Genomic DNA, 22,249 nt, shown 5'->3' with positions numbered 1-22,249 from the left:
GGCCAAGTACCTCCGCTTCGGAGCCACCAAGCACAATGGCATCAAGCCCCCCTGGCCCCAAGCCAACGGGGAGGTAGAGAGCCTGGTCAGGATCTTGACCAAAGTGATCTGCATCGCAGTGGCTGAGAACAGCAACGTTGAATATGCCATCTACAACTTCCTACGAGAGTACCGGCTCATGCCTCATTCGACAACAGGCGTAGCCGCAAGCAAATTGTGTTATAGACAAACTCCTACAGACACCATCCCCAATCATCCTTCATGGGTGGATCGACCGAACCACTGAATCGCTCTGAGTTCTGCCAAGCCCAAAACAATGACTGCGCCTTGAGGAGATGGTTTGCCAAGCAGATCACCTTGAAGTTCCGAGATAAAGTCCTGGTGAGAGATCGTCACCCTGAGGGCAAATCCCATTTGCCTTTTGAGATTGACCCTTGGATGATCACCGAGGTCACAGGCACTATGGTGACTGCTGTAATGGCATTACTAAGATGCCCCTCTGACTCCTGGTCAGGAGTCAGCGGCATGTGACCCCCCAAGATGATGTTGGGGCTACTATCTGCCAAGTTCACCCTCACCTTGGCTGAACTCACCTCCACCATATCATGTTCCTGTGCCTAGTCAGGCAAGCCAGGACGTAGCAAGCTCCTCTGGCACAAAAAGGTCATCCCATGCAAGCTCCGCCAGGACCGACAATGGACGGTACCATCTGATACCCCATCCAGAGCCATTCTAACACTATGACGAGTTTCTGATTGAACTGCCATGCACTCAGAATCTGTGCCCAGGGAACAGTCTTAGTAGCCCAGCCGGGCATCCTGTGTCCAATGTAGTTTGTTACATTGTTTTCATTGTCTTGTTACAGGTTCCAAACCTATGGTAAAGTAGGAATGTAGTTTTGTGATGTGTTAGGCAACACCATGCTGGATGCCCACGGGAACGGGGAGTGAGATCATTACCCCGCGGGCGAAAGTGTGTTGGTTTGGTCTGATGCTTGTGTCAGGTCGTAAATAAAAAGCTTGTGTGAAACAAGCGTGGTTAGTAAGAAATCCACCAAAGTACATGCATGGTGTTGTCTCTATTTATATGCAGCCGCAGTGATCCAGCGACATTATAAGCACCTACTTAACCATCCAATGGCAACACGTCTTTTTGCTAACAGCAGGGCCAGCTGTGAGAACTTTTTGTTAATATTTTGGTATTGTGGTTGCTTTATAATTCCCAGCAGACACTGCTACAGCAGCAGGGAAATCACTATCCCTGTGATATAGCTCATTGCCTCAATGACTGAAGACCAGAATTCTGCTACTCCTGGTCAGGTGCATGCCATATGTAAGAATGCTGCTCCATCCTCCTAGCACAATGGATAGTCGGAGAATCTGGGTAGCGTAGCATGAGATAAGTGCGGTGCATGAAATTGAAATAAATCAACTTAAAGCGGGCAGTTCCTGAGGTCCTCCTAACCAATTCACATGCCAATCTCATCCCTTATCGATCAGTAGGGAACCTATGTCCGTTTCCCAGGAACGTTGAGCTAAGAAAAGGAGCTGAGCCTGTCCGACTTCTGGGCTCTGTACATCAGCATAACCAAGTGCCTCCCTGAACCCATCAGCAAAACTCTGTCCAATGTACTCTAGGCGGGGGCTATGAGCAAAGGTCGTCCAGTTTAGCGTATTGTAGACACTCCCCACGGCACACCCCAAACGCGTCTTGCACCTCCTGTAAGAAGGTGAGGGTATACCCGGTATATAAGTCACCAGCAACTGCCAGCCCCTCCCTCGACCGAGAATTGTCATATCTCTTGATACAAGGCAAGGTCTGTAAGTCCTTGAAATTGAGCTAACTCTGAAACGGATACCTTTTGATGACCTGAACCACAATCTTTTCCCATATTCCCATGGTTTGTCACAAGATGTGGGGGTGAGCCTTATCCAGGGATTTGGCAATGGGTCACTGCCAAACATCCTATGTAGTAGCTGTTTTTCCCAATTGTCCTCAGCAGCAAGCCACCTAGCAGCATGCTGCATCTGGGCTGCGTAGTCGTTCAACTGTAGTTGGGGAGGCCGAGATCTCCCTGCTCCTGGTCCTGACATAGCATATTGCCTCCCAGCCCACAACAAAAACACCAATGGGCTGTTCAACTGTTTGAAAGTGTCTTGCCCCAGGGGAGGACTGGGTATTTTACAGATGATACAAGCATCATGGCAAAAGAACCATCTTAGGGACAGCTATCTGCCCCATGATAGGGATGTATGTCATTACAACGCATACTTTTACAACGCATACCTTTACAACGCATTTTTTACACCGCAACATCCATTACAACGCACTCCATTACAACGCATGCCATTACAACTAATTCTTTGAAACTACCTTTACAACACATTCCACTACAACGCATACTACATTTACAACACATACCATTACAACGCATACCATTACATTGCATGTATGGTAAGTATTGGATAGTGTAGGGGTTAAAATGACTATTCTAACTCCAGGGGGTGCAACAGTAGGGTAAGTGTTGGATAGTGTAGGGGTAAAAATTACTATTCTAACTCCAGGGGGTGCAACAGTAGGGTAAGTTTTGGATAGTGTAGGGGTAAAAGTTACTATTCTAACTCCAGGGGGTGCAACAGTATGGTAAGTATTGGATAGTGTAGGGGTAAAAATTACTATTCTTACTCCAGGGGGGTGCAACAGTAGGGTAAGTGTTGGATAGTGTAGGGGTAAAAATTACTATTCTAACTCCAGGGGGTGCAACAGTAGGGTAAATGTTGGATAGTGTAGGTATGCTTTGTAATGGTATGCGTTGTAATGACTGCGTTGTAATGACATGCGTTGTAGTGGTATGCGTTGTAGTGACATGCGTTGTAATGGTTGCATTGTAATGGCATGCGTTGTAATGGATGTTGCGTTGAAAAAGTTTTGTTGTAAAGGTAGTGCGTTGTAAAAGTTGCGTTGTAAGTGTTGTTTCCCCCATGATAGAGAGTGGGAGTGCGTTCCAGAAATGTATAGAACTGAAAAGTCCTTCCAACACCCTCCCCATATTATGCGCATATTGCCTATTCAGTGTTGAGGCAACCTTGATGCTGACAGCCCACCTCGATCGCAGTGCTGATTTAGGTAGAGGTCAAAGGATCCACTGATTGCGCATGCGTGCCTCAAGCCCATTGGAGGAGGTGCTGGATTCTTGTGATGGCCGCTGACCACGGTCACAGGCCTTCTTTCATGCCTGATTGTAAAGCTACTTTTGAGGTGTCTTGCTGCACTGCTGATCGTGGTAGCAAAGAGTCTATAGCACCAAGTCATTTAGGTGCTTTGGGAATGTCTTGATGAAACCAATGTTGGTGGTTTTGATACTTCTAATGCTCTGTCGTCACAATGGGACCAGTTTCTTGAGGAGCAAGGCATTCAACTCCGGACACGCTTTAGAGGGATCAGGATACAAGGCCTCTCTACAGCCCTGGAGATGCCGGTCTTGCCTGGATCACAACGAGCAGATTGTGTTTCTTGCTCAGCTTCTCGAGGCCCCATCCCTTTTAGGCAGCTTTTGTTTCGTTCAGAGGGACCTTCAGCAGTCAGTGGGCTCCTTCCCTTGAGATGGTTGCTGACCGCTGATCCCAGCAAGTTGCAGACATTTTCCCAGGTGTCTGGTCGAACCTAGCAAGGGGGGTTGACAGAGGGACACCTTAACAATGCTGGCAGTCAAAGGCCATTCCTGGACTCTACGTTGTGGGACCCTGTACTTGGTTGATGATAAATCCTGGCCCAATCACTGGAGTTTTCATCCCCATCTTTACGCCAGTTCACAGAGTTTGTGAATTCCAAACGTCCAACTCTGGGACCGGTGTCAGGCAGATGCAGGTTTCTGCGCATTACTTCCAGTCAGTTAAGATTACAGCCTCTGTGTCATAGAGTCAGCAGAAAGGAGGGGTGAACGGAAAGTTCCCTGTCAAGGGGAACTCAAAACAAAGGCACAAAAGAGTGTGAAGCGTCCCATGGAACTACCACTCAACCTGTCATGGAACTACCACTCAACCTGTCATGGTGGGATGAAACGTCTCAGGGAAGATTGGAAGGGGACAGGATCAAGGACAGACCCTGCACTACTAAGGGGCCCTCTACCTACAATACTTCATGCTCTACAGTCCGGGGCCTGGGAGAGGCTCTTCAAGAGCCCTGCAATCTACACTGCTGTCTAGGGGCTTTCTCCAACAACCATCTTGTGTGCAACTCTTGCGTGAGCGCTTCAGAATGGATTCCTGGTTGCTGCAGTAAAACACAGCACGCAGGCTTCATGCTTACGCTGCGGCACTTGTACATTATACACAACCCGCCTGGTGCAGGACTCGGCGGCCCCTTTAATCTGGGCAGCAGGTCACTGCCAGTGGAAGTGACAGGTTAAAAGTGTGCTGGACTCTGTTCCCTCACTGATATGGTTTCTTATCTGTCAATGATATGAATGTAGGGGTCTTTGGTTTTGCAGATGTCCGTTTTTCTCACTAGTACATGTTTTGTGGTGTGGTTTCTCGGTGACATGACCTGGATGCAGTCACATGACCGTGGTGTGTTTGGCGGTCTGTCGTCTCTGTGAGCTTAGCTCGTTGGTCATCGAGCTCAGTAAGGTGCATGTTGGTCTCTCTCTGCTTTTTTTCGGGGTGCGAGTTGTCCGGTGTGTGCGATGACAAAGGTTGCTGTGCATTGGCCTCGGGCCTCTGCTATGGTGTATTCTTTGTGGTTTTATTGTGCGGTTGATGGCGTGCTCACCTGCGCTTTTCAGGGAATACATTCCCTTCCAGGACAGACGCACTGCTTCGGTGTCGGTGACCCTTCCGCGGGTGGGGGCGAGGAGGGTGAGCGTGGCGAGTGAGGGCCTTTCTCCCTTCACTTGGCAGGTGTTGATGGATCAAGGAACACCCCCACCCAACCCACATCACCGACTCCCGCCTGGCCGTGTCCCTGCTATCAATACCCCTCTCTCTTGGAGGGAGGGGGGCGGGCGGGGGCCCATTGTCCTCTGGAACAAGGGCTCAGATTAGCCCTGGAATGCGCCCATCCTATAAACAGCAGCGGCTCCACTTTGGGGACTGGGGTGAAGTGGGCCGGGAGGGAGCTGACGGAAGAGGTACAGGGGCCGGGGGGCTCAAGGAGTCCCGGATCCTCTCCTTAAAAGGCCAATGCCTTCCTCCGTCTGCACGGCCACCTCTGCCATTGTCTGCCATCGGCGGCTCCGCCTCTTCCTCACCCTCACCAGTGACAATGCCCAGGAGGCGGCGGGTGTAGGGTGGGGGAGGGGCGGCCGCAGAGAGAGCTGTAGGGTTATAAGAGCTGGAGCAGAGGCCTGGGCCCCTGGAAAGACAGCTCGGCTGAGGGTTCCAGACGCTACTGTGAGGGGTGAGTTCTAGTGGCCACTGTTGTGGGAGTAGGATAGGGATTGCTTGTGGGGGCCAGTGTGGTTGGTCATTGTGAGGGAAGATGATGACAGGGTGATTGCTGGAGAGTGGGTTAATGAGGTGCTTACGGGTAGCAAATCGTGTACTTGACCTCTCCAGGCGAGCGCACAGGTGTCCTCTCTGTCTGAGGGTGGTAGCCCTGCCCTGGCCCCTTCTCTATCATAGGCCACAAAATGGCTCCCGCAAGTCTTGACTTATTGGTTGGCGCATGCCTATCACCTTCTGTGTCACAAGCCATAGAATGCCTCCCGCAAGTATCGCGTTATTGGTTGGATGCAGACCTATCGCCTTCTTTGTCACAGGCCACAGAATGGCTCCCACAAGTCTTGTCTCATTGGTTGGAAGCAGACCTATTGCCTTCTGTGTCACAAGCCAAAGAATGGCCCCACAAGTCTTGTCTCGTTGGTTGGGAGCAGACCTATAGCCTTCAGAGTCAGCAGTTCTTCCTGGACACCCCAAGTATTCCCCCACTGTATTGTAATTGAGTTTATATAGTGCTTACTACCCCTGATGTGGTGTTGAAGCGCTTCTGGCAGGTAGCACGCTACTCCAACCCAAGGTTAGTCTTATATTAGTCTTTTGCTTCCAATAAAACCATTCCATGCATCTGCTTCAGTTTATTTGTGCAGATTAGATTATTTGTAATTAGGTGTGGTCATTAGTGGGGGGCTATGTGAATTCTTACAGATGGTTGGTGGGGTGAAACGGTAGGCTAGAGAGGAGATCAGGTTGGACGGGTGTGGTTTCTAAGAAGAAGTTGTAGTCTATGAAATGAAGTGTAGATAATCTGTAGAAATACAATAAATGTGATTAAGGGTTTCCGGCAGGGGGCTTAGAGTAGGGTATGTTCAGAGTGTGGAGGCATGCTGGGGCGCAGATAAGGGGAAGCCATTTAAAAGAAAGAGAAGGTAGTAATTGAAAGTTGTGAGTCAAGGTCAGATTTCATGCAGGATTTCCGAATAAAGGGGGAAGAGGCGTTTTGGGTTAGCATGCAATCTGGGGCTGTAGAACTGTGGAAAGAAAACAACATGCTTTCCATGTGAGGTAGTGCCATCGTAAGTATTGTGATAGGCACTATAATCGGGCGAAAGCTCTGTCTGCCTCTAGGATTGTTTCCAGTAGGAATGGGATTCACTCCTTACGTGTATGCGGGCCCCCCCCCACCCCAAGTGCCCAATGGCGTGGGTATCTGGTATTCTGACTGTGCAGGGAGGCGAGCGCTGGCCCTCTCTTTGCCTGAGGCCACTGCTTGGTCATCCCAAATGCTACTTCACTGCCTAGGTGAGGGGAGGAAAAAGGGTTAATCTGGCCCTCTCATGCCTGAGGTCACTGCTTGGAGACCTCAAGTATTACTTCACTGCCTGGGGGGGACGAAGGGTTAACGCTGGCCCTGTCTGTGCCGGAAGTCACTGCTTGGACACCCCACGAGCAACCTCACTGCATGGGGGATGGGGGACGGGGTAAGGGGTTAACTCCGTCCCTCTCGGTGCCTGAGGTAACAGACTGAACAACACAAGTGTTAGCTTACTGTCTGGGGAAGAGTACAATGTATGGTTATGATAACTATTAATGCAAATTATTATTTTCTTTGTATATATTTATTATTGTTTTATATAATAATTTCAAATATAGAACAAAATAAAAATGCTCCATCACCATTAACTTATTTTTTACTAAAAAATGTAATTAATTTAGATATAGTAAATACATTTTTTTTTAAACCCACCTAAAGTAAAATGTTGATATGTATTTATTATGTATTGAAAATATATAAAATTATGTATGTAATTAATTTAATGAATATGTATTTTTAGCAAAATTAAAGTAACATTTTAAAATACATTTTCTAAGGAAGAGTGTTGCCGTACCAGTGGTCGGCCATGTGTGATGCTGGACTTATTTCATGTCTGAGCTGGAGGATATTTATTACTGTTTTTTTGTTGCTTTAGTTACTTTAGAAGTGCAGTTTATGAATAGGAATGGGCTTACTATTTTGTGTGTGGGTGTATGTCCGTTCTTAACACCCCCATAACCCCCCTAGCCAGCTACCAACCCATTCTTACTTCTCTTAAAACCTCTCCCATTTAGTAGTACGTCTCTTCCAGGCCCCAGTTTCTAAGCAGCCCTTGAATGCAATGGAGAGCATGTTAGAGAGTTTGAGCCTCTGAGACTGAAAACTGCTGGTGAGATAATCCAGACCCGTGTCACTAAAGTGAACTGTGATCTAGAACCCACAAAAAGGGTTTTCAGGATGGCTATATAACTTGTCCCAGAGTGTATATCGTGGTGGTGACAAGGGTCATGAGATACACTTCAGATCTTCACAATCAATGTTCTAGCAAAGCCACTACTGCTTTTAAATGGACCGAGCCCCCTCTTTAGGTCAGCGAGTACCAAACCTTAGATCTTATAAGTGGCTGTTTGAGGTTGGCAGGGGCACCCATAAGACGTGGGAATTCCACTGTTTTCTACTGGCAATTGGTACCCCGAATTTTAAAGTTATTGTGTCCAACCACGTTTATCTCCTTAACAGTACATCATAGGCTAATGTTTCAAACTGTTCCAAAAACGGGGCAATAGCCTCAGCCAAGGGACACCCATCAGATGCACCCACATGGAGAGAAGTGGGCAGTAGGCCACATTAAGCCAGACCCAGTCCCTCAAAATGTTGTCTCACCTGGCTGCGTATGCACAAGAGGGATCGGGGAGCACTGCCCACTTTACTTGATGTCACTGTTTGAGGACTCTGTCCTTTCTTCGTCCTCACGAGAGTGGTTGGAGCAGCTTTGCTAGGAGCCAAAATAACCATCTTCTAAAGAAGAGGCTGAATTGTTTTGGCTCTTGTGCCTAGAGCTAGTCTAAAGCTACAAGGGGCCCGTTGGACTCCTGATGATTTGGGGAAACAATCCTTCGAGGTCTATGTTGTGTCCATCACGGTCACTTTAACTGGAATCTGATGTGATCTTGACTGCCAAGATGCTGTGGAGGTCGTCAGTCCCTTTCTTCATCCTAATGGCTAGAGGAGACAATAGGCTCAGATCGTAAGTCCACGCCCCCCCTTTTATTGACTTCAGCAATGGCCTTGGGCTAAAGTCCACCACTGGTCCCTTGTTGCTGCGGTTCTCTGTTGCTGGCTCAGGGAAACAACCACCTCAACATGCAGGGTGTCCTCTCCATCTAGAAGCGAATAGGCACTTCTCCCACCCAGGGGGGTGGCGACTGAAGTAGGAAACCTGGAGTTCCAGTGTGGTAGGTCTTCTAGTACCATCTCCCCTTAAACCACTGCTCCACCACAATATTAACAACTCAAGAGTATTTTCTGCTTTCTTTGAGGAGGCTCTAAGAGGCTGGCCCACCAAGACACTTTATCATCCTCTGTGGTTCCCGTAGGATAAGAGCCTTGCTTGAGGTATTGGGACCTCCATAGATGTGGGCATCTGACTCCCTGTCAGTGACATAGGAATCTTCCTTCTGGGGTATCAAACAGTCCTTGAATGTCAGACCACTTGGTACTTACTCAAGCAACCATCCCTCAGGAGTCCTGGCAGACATCTCAGGGTGTGTTCACGGGGGTCTGCACCCAGGTTCGTGTTCGGTGTAGACCTCCAGTAAACTTGCACATACACCTTCAGCATTTCTTATGTCCCCCACCTGTGGTACACTTGGCCCAGTTGGTGCCTCACAAGCCTCCCAGCTGCTCCTGTGGTAGGGCAGTGAATACTCTGATGTTCTCCTAGAGGGTCTACATGAAAACTGGTGCCACAATTCTGGATCCAAGTAAGACTCTGGCCAGTTACTCCCACTTCCTGTGAAGAGGGGGTGGTGTTCAGTGGATCCTTGGAGGTACCCCCAGATCTCTCTGCCCGGTGTCATTAGTCCTGGTCCAGTAACTGCGCTGACCCAGAACCTTCCCTGGTAGAGCAGCCTTCCGTGCGGAAGAGGGTACTGGCTCTCTGGATCATGGCAGCAGTTGTACAATGTGATTGACTTTCCCCTTCACGAACATATAGAAAGGGCAGTGAAGTACACAACATCACATGTTTCACTCACAGCCCAGAGTCAGGCAGGCAGCCATAAGGGATCTCTCCTCTTTATCACCTGACATTACTATGAAATACAGTGCGAGGGAGTAGGTGGCGTGTCGGCCGTGGCCAGCTCGGAGGTCTGATTCATCCAAGAGCCAATCGTCCAGCAGAGCTACAGCGGGCCCTGGAATCCAGGAAAGCAGTCTCTTTCCTGTGGCTCTGCTGACAGCATTTAAAGTTAAATCAACAAGAGGGGGGGACAGTAGGGCTTTTTTACTAGGTCCAGCATAGGTGCCCAAGGCAATGTATTGAAGAAAGGTATGCAGTTCCTAAGGGCATGAAGATATACAAGGTCAGAGGGGTGCTAGGTTCTAAGTGCAGGAGCACAAGTGAAAGTCCTGTGATTCCTGGCGAGAGGGGGAAGCCTCTCTTCGGAACTAAAGCCCTCACACACCCAGCAAGCTAGGTGTCATGTTTCATCTTTTGGGCCTGCTCCTTGTCGTGCCGGCGCTGCAATGACCGGCGGGCTCCCATAAATGGGGCTCTTTATCGGAGATCTTTTGTTCCTGCCAATTGGTGTAGTGGGGGTAAAATGTAAATGTAAATTGATACTTGTATAGCACACTACTCACCCGCAAGGGTCTCAAGGTGCTTGTACAAATACCACTGTGGAACCAATCCTGGCTTTCCCTGTGAGGCATCCACTCCTGGGCACCCCCAAGGTGGAGGCCATCCATCCATAGCATTGTGGGGGCCGTTGTGGAGATTAAGTAAGCTATTGCCCAGAGTTGCAGAGTGGGACTCCATGATTGGAATAGGCACCGAGGCGAGAATTATCAGGTCCGTGGAATTTTGAGCCCAAGACCTGCCGAGGCAGGGAATTGAACCCTGGTCCCGGGCCAGACCTCTAGATCAGGGTCTGCCGCTCTAACCATTGAGCCACACTTCTCCACATCTACACAACTAGGGGCCTAGTTGTGTAGATGTGGTGTAAGTGAGTTAAAACAGGTCAGCTAATCCTTGACCTATATTTATTCTGGTAGGTAAACTGCCTGATTAAAATGTATGGAGTTGCGTAAACCTAGGGGCTATGTGCCTAGATCTCTACATCCTACTCTCAATAGAGCGACATGTTTCTTGCCTATATTGTCAGGGGGATCATTGGCAATTCTTCAGGACCAGATTTGAAAAAATGCTATCTACACACAGTGAGAGGGGAAACCTACCGCCCACATCGTGGTATAGTGGGCAATGTCCCACTGTTGTCACTGAACCTAAGGGCCTACTTAGTTAAGCCTCATCAGTCTCCGGCGTGATAAAATGAACACCAGCAGTTAGTGTCCGGCACTCCTATGCCGGACACTAACTGCTGCCGGATGCAGTCTCACCTACCCTCACTACTGGAACCGGGCAGTTTACCTACCAGAATAAAGATAGTTCAGGGATTACCTGACCTGTTTTAACTCATTTACACCACATCTACACAACTAGGCCCCTCACCCCCACTGCACCAAATGGCAGGAACAAAAGATCTCCGACAAAGAGCCCCATTTATGGGAGCCCGTCGGGCATTGCAGCATTTAAAGTAGCCATTTCAGGGTTTTCTGGGTGAAGGACGCTTGATCTGCTGGTGCCTGAACTATGCCAGTTTTGTGTGTGAGAGAAGCTTGCATTGCTTCTGCCTGGCCATACCTCTTCTCTGTCTGTGAGAAACACACTCTGCTGGTGTGCAACTTTACGTTTTCTGTGTGAGGGAAGGTGGCACTGCTGCTGCCTGGCTGTATTTGTCCTCTGTCTTGGCGATACATGCACTGCTATTTGAAGTATTATATCAGCTTGGTATGTGTTGGAAGCGTGCACGTACTGAAATTATACCAGAAGCGTGCACAGCAGTTGCCTGTACTATTCCTGTTCTGTTGTGAGTAGGAAGATTGACCCGCTGCTGCATGTGCTGTACCTGAGTTGCCTGTAAGTGTGTGTACATAACGGCCGCCGGCCCTATAGCAGCTCTGTTGTGTGTGGGAAGCTTGCACCGCTGCTGCATGTGCTGTACCTGGGTTGTTTGTAACTGAAGTATACATAGCGGCTGCCTGCCCTATAGCAGTTCTGTTGTGTGTGGGAAGCTTGCACCCCTGCAGCATGTGCTGTACCTGGGTTGTTTGTAACTGAAGTATACATAGCGGCTGCCTGCCCTATAGCAGTTCTGTTGTGTGTGGGAAGCTTGCACCCCTGCAGCATGTGCTGTACCTGGGTTGTTTGTAACTGAAGTATACATAGCGGCTGCCTGCCCTATAGCAGTTCTGTTGTGTGTGGGAAGCTTGCACCCCTGCAGCATGTGCTGTACCTGGGTTGTTTGTAACTGAAGTATACATAGCGGCTGCCTGCCCTATAGCAGTTCTGTTGTGTGGGAAGCTTGCACTGCTGCTGCATGTGGTGTACCTGGGTTGTTTGTAACTGAAGTATACATAGCGGCTGCCTGCCCTATAGCAGCTCTGTTGTGTGTGGGAAGCTTGCACTGCTGCTGCATGTGGTGTACCTGGGTTGTTTGTAACTGAAGTATACATAGCGGCTGCCTGCCCTATAGCAGCTCTGTTGTGTGGGAAGCTTGCACTGCTGCTGCATGTGCTGTACCTGAGTTGCCTGTAAGTGTTTATACATAACGGCTGCCGGCCCTATAGCAGCTCTGTTGTGTGTGGGAAGCTTGCACCGCTGCTGCATGTGCTGTACCTGGGTTGTTTGTAACTGAAGTATACATAGTGGGTGCCTGCCCTATAGCAGCTCTGTTGTGTGTGGGAAGCTTGCACCGCTGCTGCATGTGCTGTACCTGGGTTGTTTGTAACTGAAGTATACATAGTGGCTGCCGGCCCTATAGCAGCTCTGTTGTGTGTGGGAAGCTTGCACCGCTGCTGCATGTGCTGTACCTGGGTTGTTTGTAACTGAAGTATACATAGTGGCTGCCTGCCCTATAGCAGTTCTGTTGTGTGGGAAGCTTGCACCGCTGCTGCATGCGCTGTACCTGGGTTGTTTGTAACTGAAGTATACATAGTGGCTGCCTGCCCTATAGCAGTTCTGTTGTGTGGGAAGCTTGCACCCCTGCAGCTTGGACATAAAGACCTGGTATTTCTGAGAGAAGCATGCCCTGCTGGCGCCTCTACTATACCTGTACTGTTGTGTGTGGGAAACTAGCATTGCTGCTGCTCGGAGACACACACACCTGGTTTTTCTGAAAGAGGCATGCCCTGCTCATGCCTCTATTATACCTGAAAGGTGTTTGAGGGAAGCTTGCACTGCTGCTGCGTGTGCTGTGTTTGGTTTGTGTGTATGGGAAGTGCACAGATCTACTGCTGGCACTATACCTGTTCTGTGTGTGAAGGTGAGTACACTGTTGATGTCTGGCCATCTCAGCTCTGCGTCTGAGAGATTCATGTAGTGTAACGGGTGGGTGTGTAAGTGATACATGCACTGCTGCTCCATATGCTATGGCCTGTAAGGGACGCTTGTGTATAAATGAAGCTTTTACTGCTGATGCATGTGCCTGACGTGGAGAGTGTGTAAGGGAAGCTTATAGTCATGATGTGTGTGTTGTACGTGGTTGGTGTGGAAGGAACACCTTTTGTGCTGCTGCTTCGCTATACTTGGTTTGGGCAGAAGGGCATCGTGCACCGCTATAAGTTGTTGTATATAATAGAAGCTTGCAGGGCCTCTGCACTTGCTTTATCTGAGGTGCACGTGAGAAGCTTAGCTGGTTGCTACAAGAATAGGCAGCACTCACTGATGCGTCCCTCTGTGCATGGATAGGGTGGTAGTACTAATGCTAGTTGTTGAGTTGGCTTTACTGAGGGCTGCTGAGTTTCCTTGAGTTTTTTAGGGGAGATGAATAGTTTGCTGTATAATGACGCAACAGCGCAGAGACGTACGTATGCCAACTTGGACACGAGCCCGCAGGCATAAGGCCCGTGGCGCCCAGGACCACCTGCCCCTCTCGCCTTCTCCACACACAGGCATGGTCTTTTGTGGGTCCTGGGTGAGAATAGTTGGTGTCAGAGGGCGGGCTTTCATACAGTGTGAACTGTCGCAATATTGAGGGTGCTCGCTGCTTCCTGAGGCCGCAGTCTGCAGGGACGCCCCCAGAAGCTGTAGTGGCGCTGTGCCCAGCAATGGCGGTTCTGTCCAGCTGCCACTTTATGTAATACCATACCACCCCTCTCTCACACCCTCCCTGTCTCTGTTTCCGTTCTAGAGCTGCAGGCCTGGAGCGATCTGATCCTTTGAGACGAAATAAAAGACCGGTAAGAGCAAAACGTGTAATTAGGAGATGTGTGTTAAAGCAATCGAATGCATGTAAGGGGGTTCCAAGAAAACAGCTTAGAAACATTCGAGGCTCCGACCGACAGGTGGAAACTGATGTCAGCAGGGGGTGCTGTGACTAGAGCGTGAACACTGCCAGCAGGGCCCTTTCAAGAGGGTGGGAACACTGACAGCAGGGGGTGCTGTCACTAGAGTATGAACACTGGCAGAAGGGGTGCTTCCACTGGACCGTGAACACTGTCAGCTGGGATGCTCTCCTTAGGGTGTGGACACTGATTGCAGGGGGTGCTGTCACTGGAGCGTCAACACTGTTAGCAGGGGTACTCTCAACAGGGTGTGAACACTGCCAGCAGGGGGTGCTGTCACTAGAGCGTGAACACTGTTAGCAGGGGTGCTCTCAAGAGGGTGGAAACACTGACTACAGGGGGTGCTGTCACTAGAGTGTGAACAATGTCAGCAGAGGTGCTGTCACTAGAGCGTGAACGCTGTCAGCAGGGGTGCTGTCACTAGAGCGTGAACGCGGTCAACAGAGGTGCAGTCACTAGAGTTTGAACACTCAGCAGAGGTGCAGTCACTAGAGCGTGAACGCTGTCAGCAGGGGTGCTGTCACTAGAGCGTGAACGCTGTCAGCTGGGGGCTTTTAACAGACTGGGAACACTGACAACAGGGGTTGCTGTCACTAGATTGTGAACACTGTCAGCAGAGGGTGCTCTCAAGAGGGTGGAAACAATGACTGCAGGGGGTGCTGTCACTAGAGGGGGAACACTATCAGCAGAGGTGCAGTCACTAGAGCGTGAACGCTGTCAGCAGGGGTGCTGTCACTAGAGTGTGAACAATGTCAACAGAGGTGCAGTCACTAGAGCGTGAATACTGTCAGCAGGGGATGCTGCCACTAGAGTGTGAACACTGTCAGGAGAGGTGCAGTCACTAGAGCGTGAACACTGTCAGCAGAGGTGCAGTCACTAGAGCGTGAACGCTGTCAGCAGTGGTGCAGTCACTAGAACGTGAATGCTGTCAGCAGAGGTGCAGTCACTAGAGCGTGAACACTGTCAGCAGGGGGTGCTGTCACTAGAGTGTGAACACTGTCAGCAGAGGTGCAGTCTCTAGAGCGTGAACACTGTCAGCAGAGGTGCAGTCACTAGAGCGTGAACACTGTAAACAGGGGGTGCTGTTACCAGAGTATGAACACTGTCAGCAGAGGTGCAGTCACTAGAGCGTGAACGATGTCAGGAGGGGGTGCTGTCACTAGAGTATGAACACTGTCAGCAGGGGGTGCTGTCTCTAGAGTATGAAAACTGTAGGCAGAGGTGCAGTCACTAGAGCGTGAACGCTGTCAGCAGAGGTGCAGTCACTAGAGCGTGAATGCTGTCAGCAGAGGTGCTGTCACTAGAGTGTGAACACTGTCAGCAGAGGTGCAGTCACTAGAGCGTGAACTCTGTCAGCAGAGGATGCTGTCCTTAGAGTGTGAACAGTCAGCAGGGGTGCTGTCACTAGAGTGTGAACAATGTCAGCAGAGGATGCTGTCCTTAGAGTGTGAACAGTCAGCAGGGGTGCTGTCCCTATAGTGTGAACAGTCAGCAGGGGTGCAGTCCCTAGCACGCCTAAAGCACCTCTCAGCCTCGAGACACTGACTGGACTAACTGTCGTGCCCTCCACAGGTTTCACCATGTCTGATGCACTAATGGCTGAATTTGGGCCTGCGGCCCCCTTCTTGAGGAAGTCGGACAAGGAGCGCCTGGAAGCCCAAACCCGAATCTTCGATATCAAAACCCAGTGCTTCGTGCCCGATGACAAGGAGGAGTTCGTGAAAGGAAAGATTATCAGCAGGGAAGGGGACAAAGCCACGGTCGAGACCGAAAATGGCAAGGTCAGTACCAACCCCACTGCCCATGGGGGGGATGACGAAACTAATTGTCGGTTCTCACTTTTGTCTGTTTTTTATTTACAGACCGTGACGGTGAAGGACATCAACGTGCACCAGCAGAACCCTCCCAAGTTCGACAAGATCGAGGACATGGCCATGCTGACCTTCCTGCACGAGCCCGCTGTGCTGTATAACCTCAAAGAGCGCTACGCAGCCTGGATGATTTACGTGAGTGGAGCCCTGCGCGCGCATGCACGCCGTGACTGCTAGCGCGGAGGATGCACATAAACACCGTGGTGCTGTGGAGGGGTAGAGCGTGGCACTCTAAGATGTGCTTGTTTGGAACTATGTTAAATTGCAGTGTGGTCTGTGTCAAAAGCGCTTGGTGTGCGCAGTGACCTGAGCCTGCTCTTTTCCTGACACCGGTTGCTGCACTAAAGTGTGTGAAAGTATTTTTTATTTTTTATTTTTAGGAGTTTTATATAGCGCTAGCTTGACCCGAGGGTATCAGAGCGCTTCACAGCATGTACAATTATGAACATTATAAGCATATATACAAATATTATGGTGGAACATGAGGTTTGCGTGAAATAAATAAAAAGGTGTAGCCTAGGTATAATAATTAAGTAGGTTTATTGATGACAGATCAAGTTTTAAGTACAGAATCATAGAGCACCACCAGGAGCAGCTCCCTTGCTGCTCAGCCCATTCTCTCAACTGACACTCATCCACCAGGCATCCCCAGCTTTCTATCATCTCATCACACAGACCAACGTTCCACTGAACATCCATACTGGCTGAGCAGCAAGACAGATAAGTAGGGAAGATGTATAGCACTTAAACCAAGATACAACATAGCGGCCATACGCACCTCGCATTATCATAGTGTTGATGGGAAGCTGTTGGGTTTTGAGTGTGGCCTACTGAGAAGTGTTTACGGGTGGTTTTCACATCTTCGCTGTACTTGTGAAGAGGAGTGGGGAACAGAACATTATTGTGTCTGTGTTGGGACTAGAAAGGTCCCTGTGTGAATCCTGCCCTGAGTGACCGAATTGCACGTGAATCTGGTATTGTGATTTTTACCGGCCCAGTTATCACGCTAAACCTGTGTGTGTGTGCTGAGTCATAGGCCTGTCCATGGTAATACCAAAATTCCAGAAATAGGGCAGTGAGCGAAATAGGCGTCCAAGCATACCTTCCTTTTAATGATAAGGGATTACTTTCTGTGTCCTGGGTTGTTGCTATGAAGCTGTGGTGGGAGTGTACAGATTAAAAGTTCTATTCCAGTCTGCACTGGCATCCAATGTGCTTGCTGTGTACATGTGTATGTGTGCAGACAAGTTTGCTGCCCCCCTTGGATTCATTTAGGATGGCTTCTGGTTTAGCATTGAAGTACACAAAAAGTGATACATGGAATGCTTAAATTAATCTCAGCAACTGGTATTTACTCAGGACCACATTCCAATCTATCGTTATCATGCCACCTCAGTTTGGACTGAGGCATATGCAAGTCAGTCTTGACCCTGCTGCAAAAGGAGCAGTATGGCCTGAACTACAGGCCAGGTCCTCCCTGAACATAAACACAAGCAACTCAAGACTGGTGTCACCCTTTTTAGGGCTTAGCAGTCAGGAAGGTTTCAGTGACAGGGTGAGTAAATGGGATCCACGTCTGGCAGTGGCAAAGCAAGGGGGCGGAGGTGGACGGTATTGAGGGCTACGGCCACCTGCTCTTATCTGCAGCTGCGCAGGGTGGCACACACAGAAATCGCTCTCCAGCACCCCCCTGCTCTTACGGCCACGGTGGGCGGCAATGGCTGGGTCCCCCAAAGGCGGCAAAAGGCCTAGCTATGCCACTGACATCTGGATCTATCCCAGATATTTAGGGTAGTACATCAAACATACATGATGCGAGGGGAAAAAAGCTTGCAGTAAATCAAACCCTGGCAAATGCTCGGGTTAGCATTCCAACCCATCATTCTTCTGTCCACCATGCCATCTCAGTTTAGGGCGAACCGGTCTTGGCTTGCTTCTGTTTCAGTTCAGGAAGAACCTAGCCTGGCTGTTCGGGCTGGAATGTTTCTATTGGTGGAGGGTCCAAGACGAGTGGTGTTGTGAACCCCTTGCTTTAGCAGGTTAAATGGGGGTAGCCACTAAAACGTGATTTGTTTTTTATTAGCCTCTGTAGGGCTGCAGACAAACCTCATAACACACTTAAAAGGAATAGCAGGGCAGGGCGAAGAGGTGAGGATCCACTCTGCTATGTCAGCCAAGTTCAGTGAAGGAGCGAGAGAAAAAGAAATGATGCAAACAAAGCAAAAAGTACAAAGGGAGCAGAAAATACTGTAGGAGAGAGAAAGGCAAGTAGGAAAAATATGTGTAAAGAAAGAACTGGGGTAGTTAGAAATTGGACCAGAGGGAGAGGAAGAAAGGGTGAAAGTAATAAAAGGTGCAAAGAAGGATATATGAAAGGAAAGATGAAAGGCAAAGTGAAAGAAATGGTGGGTGAAAAGAAAAATGAAGAGAATGCAAGGATGGATGGTTGAAAGGATGGATATAAGAGTAAAAGGATCAGTTGGTGAGAGAATAGAACAAAGGGGGAAATTATTGATGGAGGGATGGATAAGTTGATGGAAAGGTGGTAGCAGAGTGAAAAGATGAATGGCTGGAACAGACAAAGATGATAGATCTGTTTGTGAAGTGAATGATCGATGGATGGATGGATTGAAAAAGTGAAAAGGTGAATGCATGGTTCAAAAGATTGATGATTATATGAACAGATGGATGGCTAGAATTTCAGTGGCTGGTTAGGATAATGAAATGATGAACGTAAGGGTAGAGAGTTGAAAGGATGATGAATGGGTGGAACAGTGGCAGGATGGATGGACAGATGAGGGGATGTAAGTGTATAGAGAACTATTACAGGAAGGGCCAGGCTTACTTTCCTTGCTCACTTGGTATAATTAGAGGTCTGGTTTAAAGTAGGGGTATTTTAATTTTCTGGCTACTTCCCTGGTCAAGACTAATTTGCATACAGCTGGGTCTAGACCGAGGTGGCATAGTGGCAGGTTGCAATGCTTCCCTTAGCGATTGCCAGTGGTTAGACTATTGAAAGCATTCCTCCATTCACCTTTCTGCGTTTTTTTCTGGTTTAGCATGGCACAAGGTATGTTATGTTATGTTAAAAGAGCTTGTATAGCGCTCGGCTGCCCCAGCAAAGGGGCGTCCCGGCGCTTTAAAGACAAAAGGTGTAGCTGCAGATGGAACTTGCAATGAACATAACAATACCAGCTTAGCAGAAGAGGTGGGTTTTCAATGCCTTTCTAAAAGATAGATCGTTCAAGCCACGGATCGGGGGAGGTAGGGCGTTCCAAAGCTTGGCCGCAAGATAACGGAAGGAGCGACCACCCATCCGGGCTAGCTTAATGCGGGGGACATTTGCCAAGTTCTGGCCTTCTGAGCAGAGGGTGCGTCTGGGTAAGTAAGGTGATAGAAGGGGAGTAAGCATGGACGGTGATGCAGTTTTCAAAATTTTAAACGCCATGCATAAGGTCTTGAAGTGGATCCTCTTCTCCACCGGGAGCCAGTGCAGTTTAGTTAAGGTGCTTGCCACTGACTGGTGCCGGGGGATACCGGTCAGCGCTCTGGCTGCTGCATTTTGGACGCGTTGCAGCCTTGTTTTCTCTGCCAGATTTGCTCCAAGGAGCAGGGAACTCGCGTAGTCCAGCCGAGAAAGGATGGCAGACTGAACCACTATCTGCCGGGTTTTTGGGTCAAAGAACTTTAGGATTGGCCTGAGATTTCGCAAAATCCCAAAGCAGGTGGCCGCGACCTTTTTTGTCTGTTGGGTATAATTCAAGGCAGAGTCAATCCAAACGCCGAGGTTTTTTACGTGGTTTTTGGGATCTGGTAAATTGCCAAGAGCTTCAGGCCACCATTTGGCGTCCCAGGTACTTACTTCTTTGCCTACCAACAGTACCTCAGTTTTACCAGCATTAAGCTGTAGATAGTTAGAGGTCATCCAAGTGGTGATGTCAATGAGGCATTGTTTGAAGTTCTTTGCGCTCATCCCATTTCCATCTCTCAAGGCCACCACCAGCTGGGTGTCGTCGGCGTAGGATACAAGCGACAGCCCCCCTCTCCTGGCGGCCTCAGCTAATGGTCGAACATAAATGTTGAATAGTGTGGGGCTGAGCGCTGACCCCTGGGGGACCCCATGTCTGGTGGGACATTCTTTGGAAATAAATGGGGGAGTAGATACTCTGAATGTCCTTCCTGATAGAAAAGAGTTGAACCAATTCAGGGCCTGACCTGTAACTCCAATCTCCTGCAGTCTGAACAACAGCACCTCGTGTGAAACCGTATCGAAGGCAGCACTGAGATCTAAAAGAATCAGTGCTGCCGTGTCACCGGAGTCCAGGATAGTCCTGAGATTTTCCGTCAAAGAGGGCCGTTTCCGTACTGTGGCCCGCCCGGAAGCCGTGTTGAGAATTATCCAGGATGGAGTTGGCTGTCAAGAATTTAGTTAGGATAGAGTTGACATATGACTCTGCCACCTTGGCAGGCCAAGGAAGTAATGAAATTGGCCTAAAATTCTCAGGTAGAGTAGGATCTAATGTGGGCTTTTTTATAATGGGCGTGACCCAAGCTTGTTTCCATCTGGCGGGAATGATGGCAGTGGAAAAGGATGAGTTGATAATATCCCTAAGGGGCCCAAGCAGTGTCCTATCCGCGGTTCTAAAGTAGTCTGGTTTTAGGGGATCTGCTGGTGAACCTGATTTAACTTGGTTACATAGATGAAGGAACTGCTCCTGACTGAGTGCAGGTATATCAGCTAGTATGGAGGTCGCCATAGTATCTGAGGGAACATAGGAGGGCAGTGTGGGAAAGGCTTTGTAGATGTTTTCTATTTTCTCCATGAAAAAAGATGCGAGGTTCTCGCTTAAGGAGGGTGACAAAATAAGTTTTTGGATCGTTTGTTTGGTGCTGAGTTCTTTTAGTATTTTGAAAATGGTTTTAGAGGTGTTCTGACTATACCTAATTTTGTTTGCAAAATAGGTGGCACGAACTCTACAAATAGTGCGATGGTAGTTTTTTTGTGCTTTCATATAGAGTATTTTGAGTTCGGCATCATACTCTTTTCTCCATTTCCTTTCCGCAAGTTTACATTCTTTTTTCAGGGAGACAAGCTCCTCATTGTATCATGGGCTTGATTGCTGTAAGCGTGCCTTGGTCCATTTGGCTGGAATCAATTTATCCAGAGCCTGGTTAACCCAGTTCCAGAAGCGCTCATAATCCTGATCGGGGTTCCCAATTACTGCAGGAGGAGCAACTGTAAGAAGTGCATGGAGGTCCTCCAGATGGAGCTTCCTCCACGATCTTTTTAATACCCGTTGCCCATCTACCCTGTTATGGGTCCCCTCAATCACTACAGTCATGATCCCTAAAAAGTGGTCTGTCCAGGTCATGGGAAATGGGCTCTCTGCTGTCGCAGTAGCCAGGGTGGTAAAAATGGGGTCTAAGAGGTGTCCACCGCTATGTGTAGGGCTGCTAATCAGTTGTCGTAGCTGAAAAGCGTTCATATCCCCTATCAGTGTGTTTATCTTGCTGTCAACGGCCAGATCAAAGTGGATATTTAGATCCCCCATGATATTGAAGTTAGCAGTGCCCGTGATCAAAGAGCATATATTTTCAAGAAGAGATTTTATAAAGTTGCCCACAGGTCCCGGGGGCCTGTAGATCAGCATGCCTACAAGAGTAAACTGTGCGTTTATCTTGATGTTATAGCGGGCACTTTCCCAGCCTTGAATGTCCCACTTAGTAAAAAGGCATGTAAAATGTGACCTAGCAATCATTGCTATCCCTCCTCCTCTCGCATGCCTATTTAGAGTGTATGTGGAATACCCTTCAGGAGTGGCTAAATTAATGACAGAGATCATATGTGGAATACCCTTCAGGAGGTAGAGGATGGAAACAGCTTTCCTCAGAAAGCAGAAGTATACCACCTGCATTCCTCAAGCCAATGGGTGGAGACCCAGATATTAAAGTGATCCCCTCTCCTTTTTAATTTGTATCTTACCCCCCTTATCCGTTCCCTCTGAAGCAGTAACGTCACCGCATTTAACTATGCGGACGATATTCAGTTGGTCTTTGATATTGACTCCTCCGACCAATCCATTCACAATTCTCAGTCCACCCTGTGCCATATTAGTGCTTGGATGGGGGAAAATCATCTCAAGCGCAACCCCGACAAGACAGAGCTGGTCTTGATCGGGGTCACCTCAATCCATGGACCTCCAACTTCTGGCCACCAGGTCTTGGCCTACCTCCCCGCCCTGTTGACTCTGCAAAGAGCCTGGGAGTTATTATTTCTAAGGACCTCTCGATGAAGCCCCACATTAATGCAGTGGTCTCTTCTAGTTTTTTCCACCTCCAAAAGATCCGCAAGATTTCCCGCTTCCTCACTACGGAGGCCCTTACTTTGGCCCTTTTGTCCCTTGTAATCGCCAGGATTGATTACGCCAACTCTCTCTACGTTGGCATCCCCGCATATCAGTTGAACCGCTTGCAGCTGGTTCAAAACCAGGCCGCGAGATTGA

The 22,249-nt window shown here is 48.9% G+C and overlaps 1 protein-coding gene across 1 annotated transcript in view; it reads left to right on the top strand.

The window, feature by feature from the left end:
- The first annotated feature begins 5,354 nt into the window (after positions 1-5,354).
- Positions 5,355-22,249, top strand: part of LOC147716764 (myosin-6) — a 114,210-nt gene continuing 97,315 nt past the window's right edge. Inside the window, exons 1-3 of the mRNA XM_086923714.1 lie at positions 5,355-5,397; positions 15,448-15,656; positions 15,738-15,881. Coding sequence (XP_086779840.1) covers positions 15,456-15,656; positions 15,738-15,881 — 345 coding nt within the window. The 5' untranslated portion in view covers positions 5,355-5,397; positions 15,448-15,455. The remainder of the gene's footprint in view (positions 5,398-15,447; positions 15,657-15,737; positions 15,882-22,249) is intronic.

This window comes from Lissotriton vulgaris, chromosome 5, assembly GCF_964263255.1.
Source record: "Lissotriton vulgaris chromosome 5, aLisVul1.2, whole genome shotgun sequence".
In the NCBI taxonomy this organism is placed as follows: domain Eukaryota; kingdom Metazoa; phylum Chordata; class Amphibia; order Caudata; family Salamandridae; genus Lissotriton; species Lissotriton vulgaris.
The sequence above is the reverse complement of the archived record's forward strand: the minus strand, read 5'-3'. Positions and strand labels throughout refer to the sequence as shown.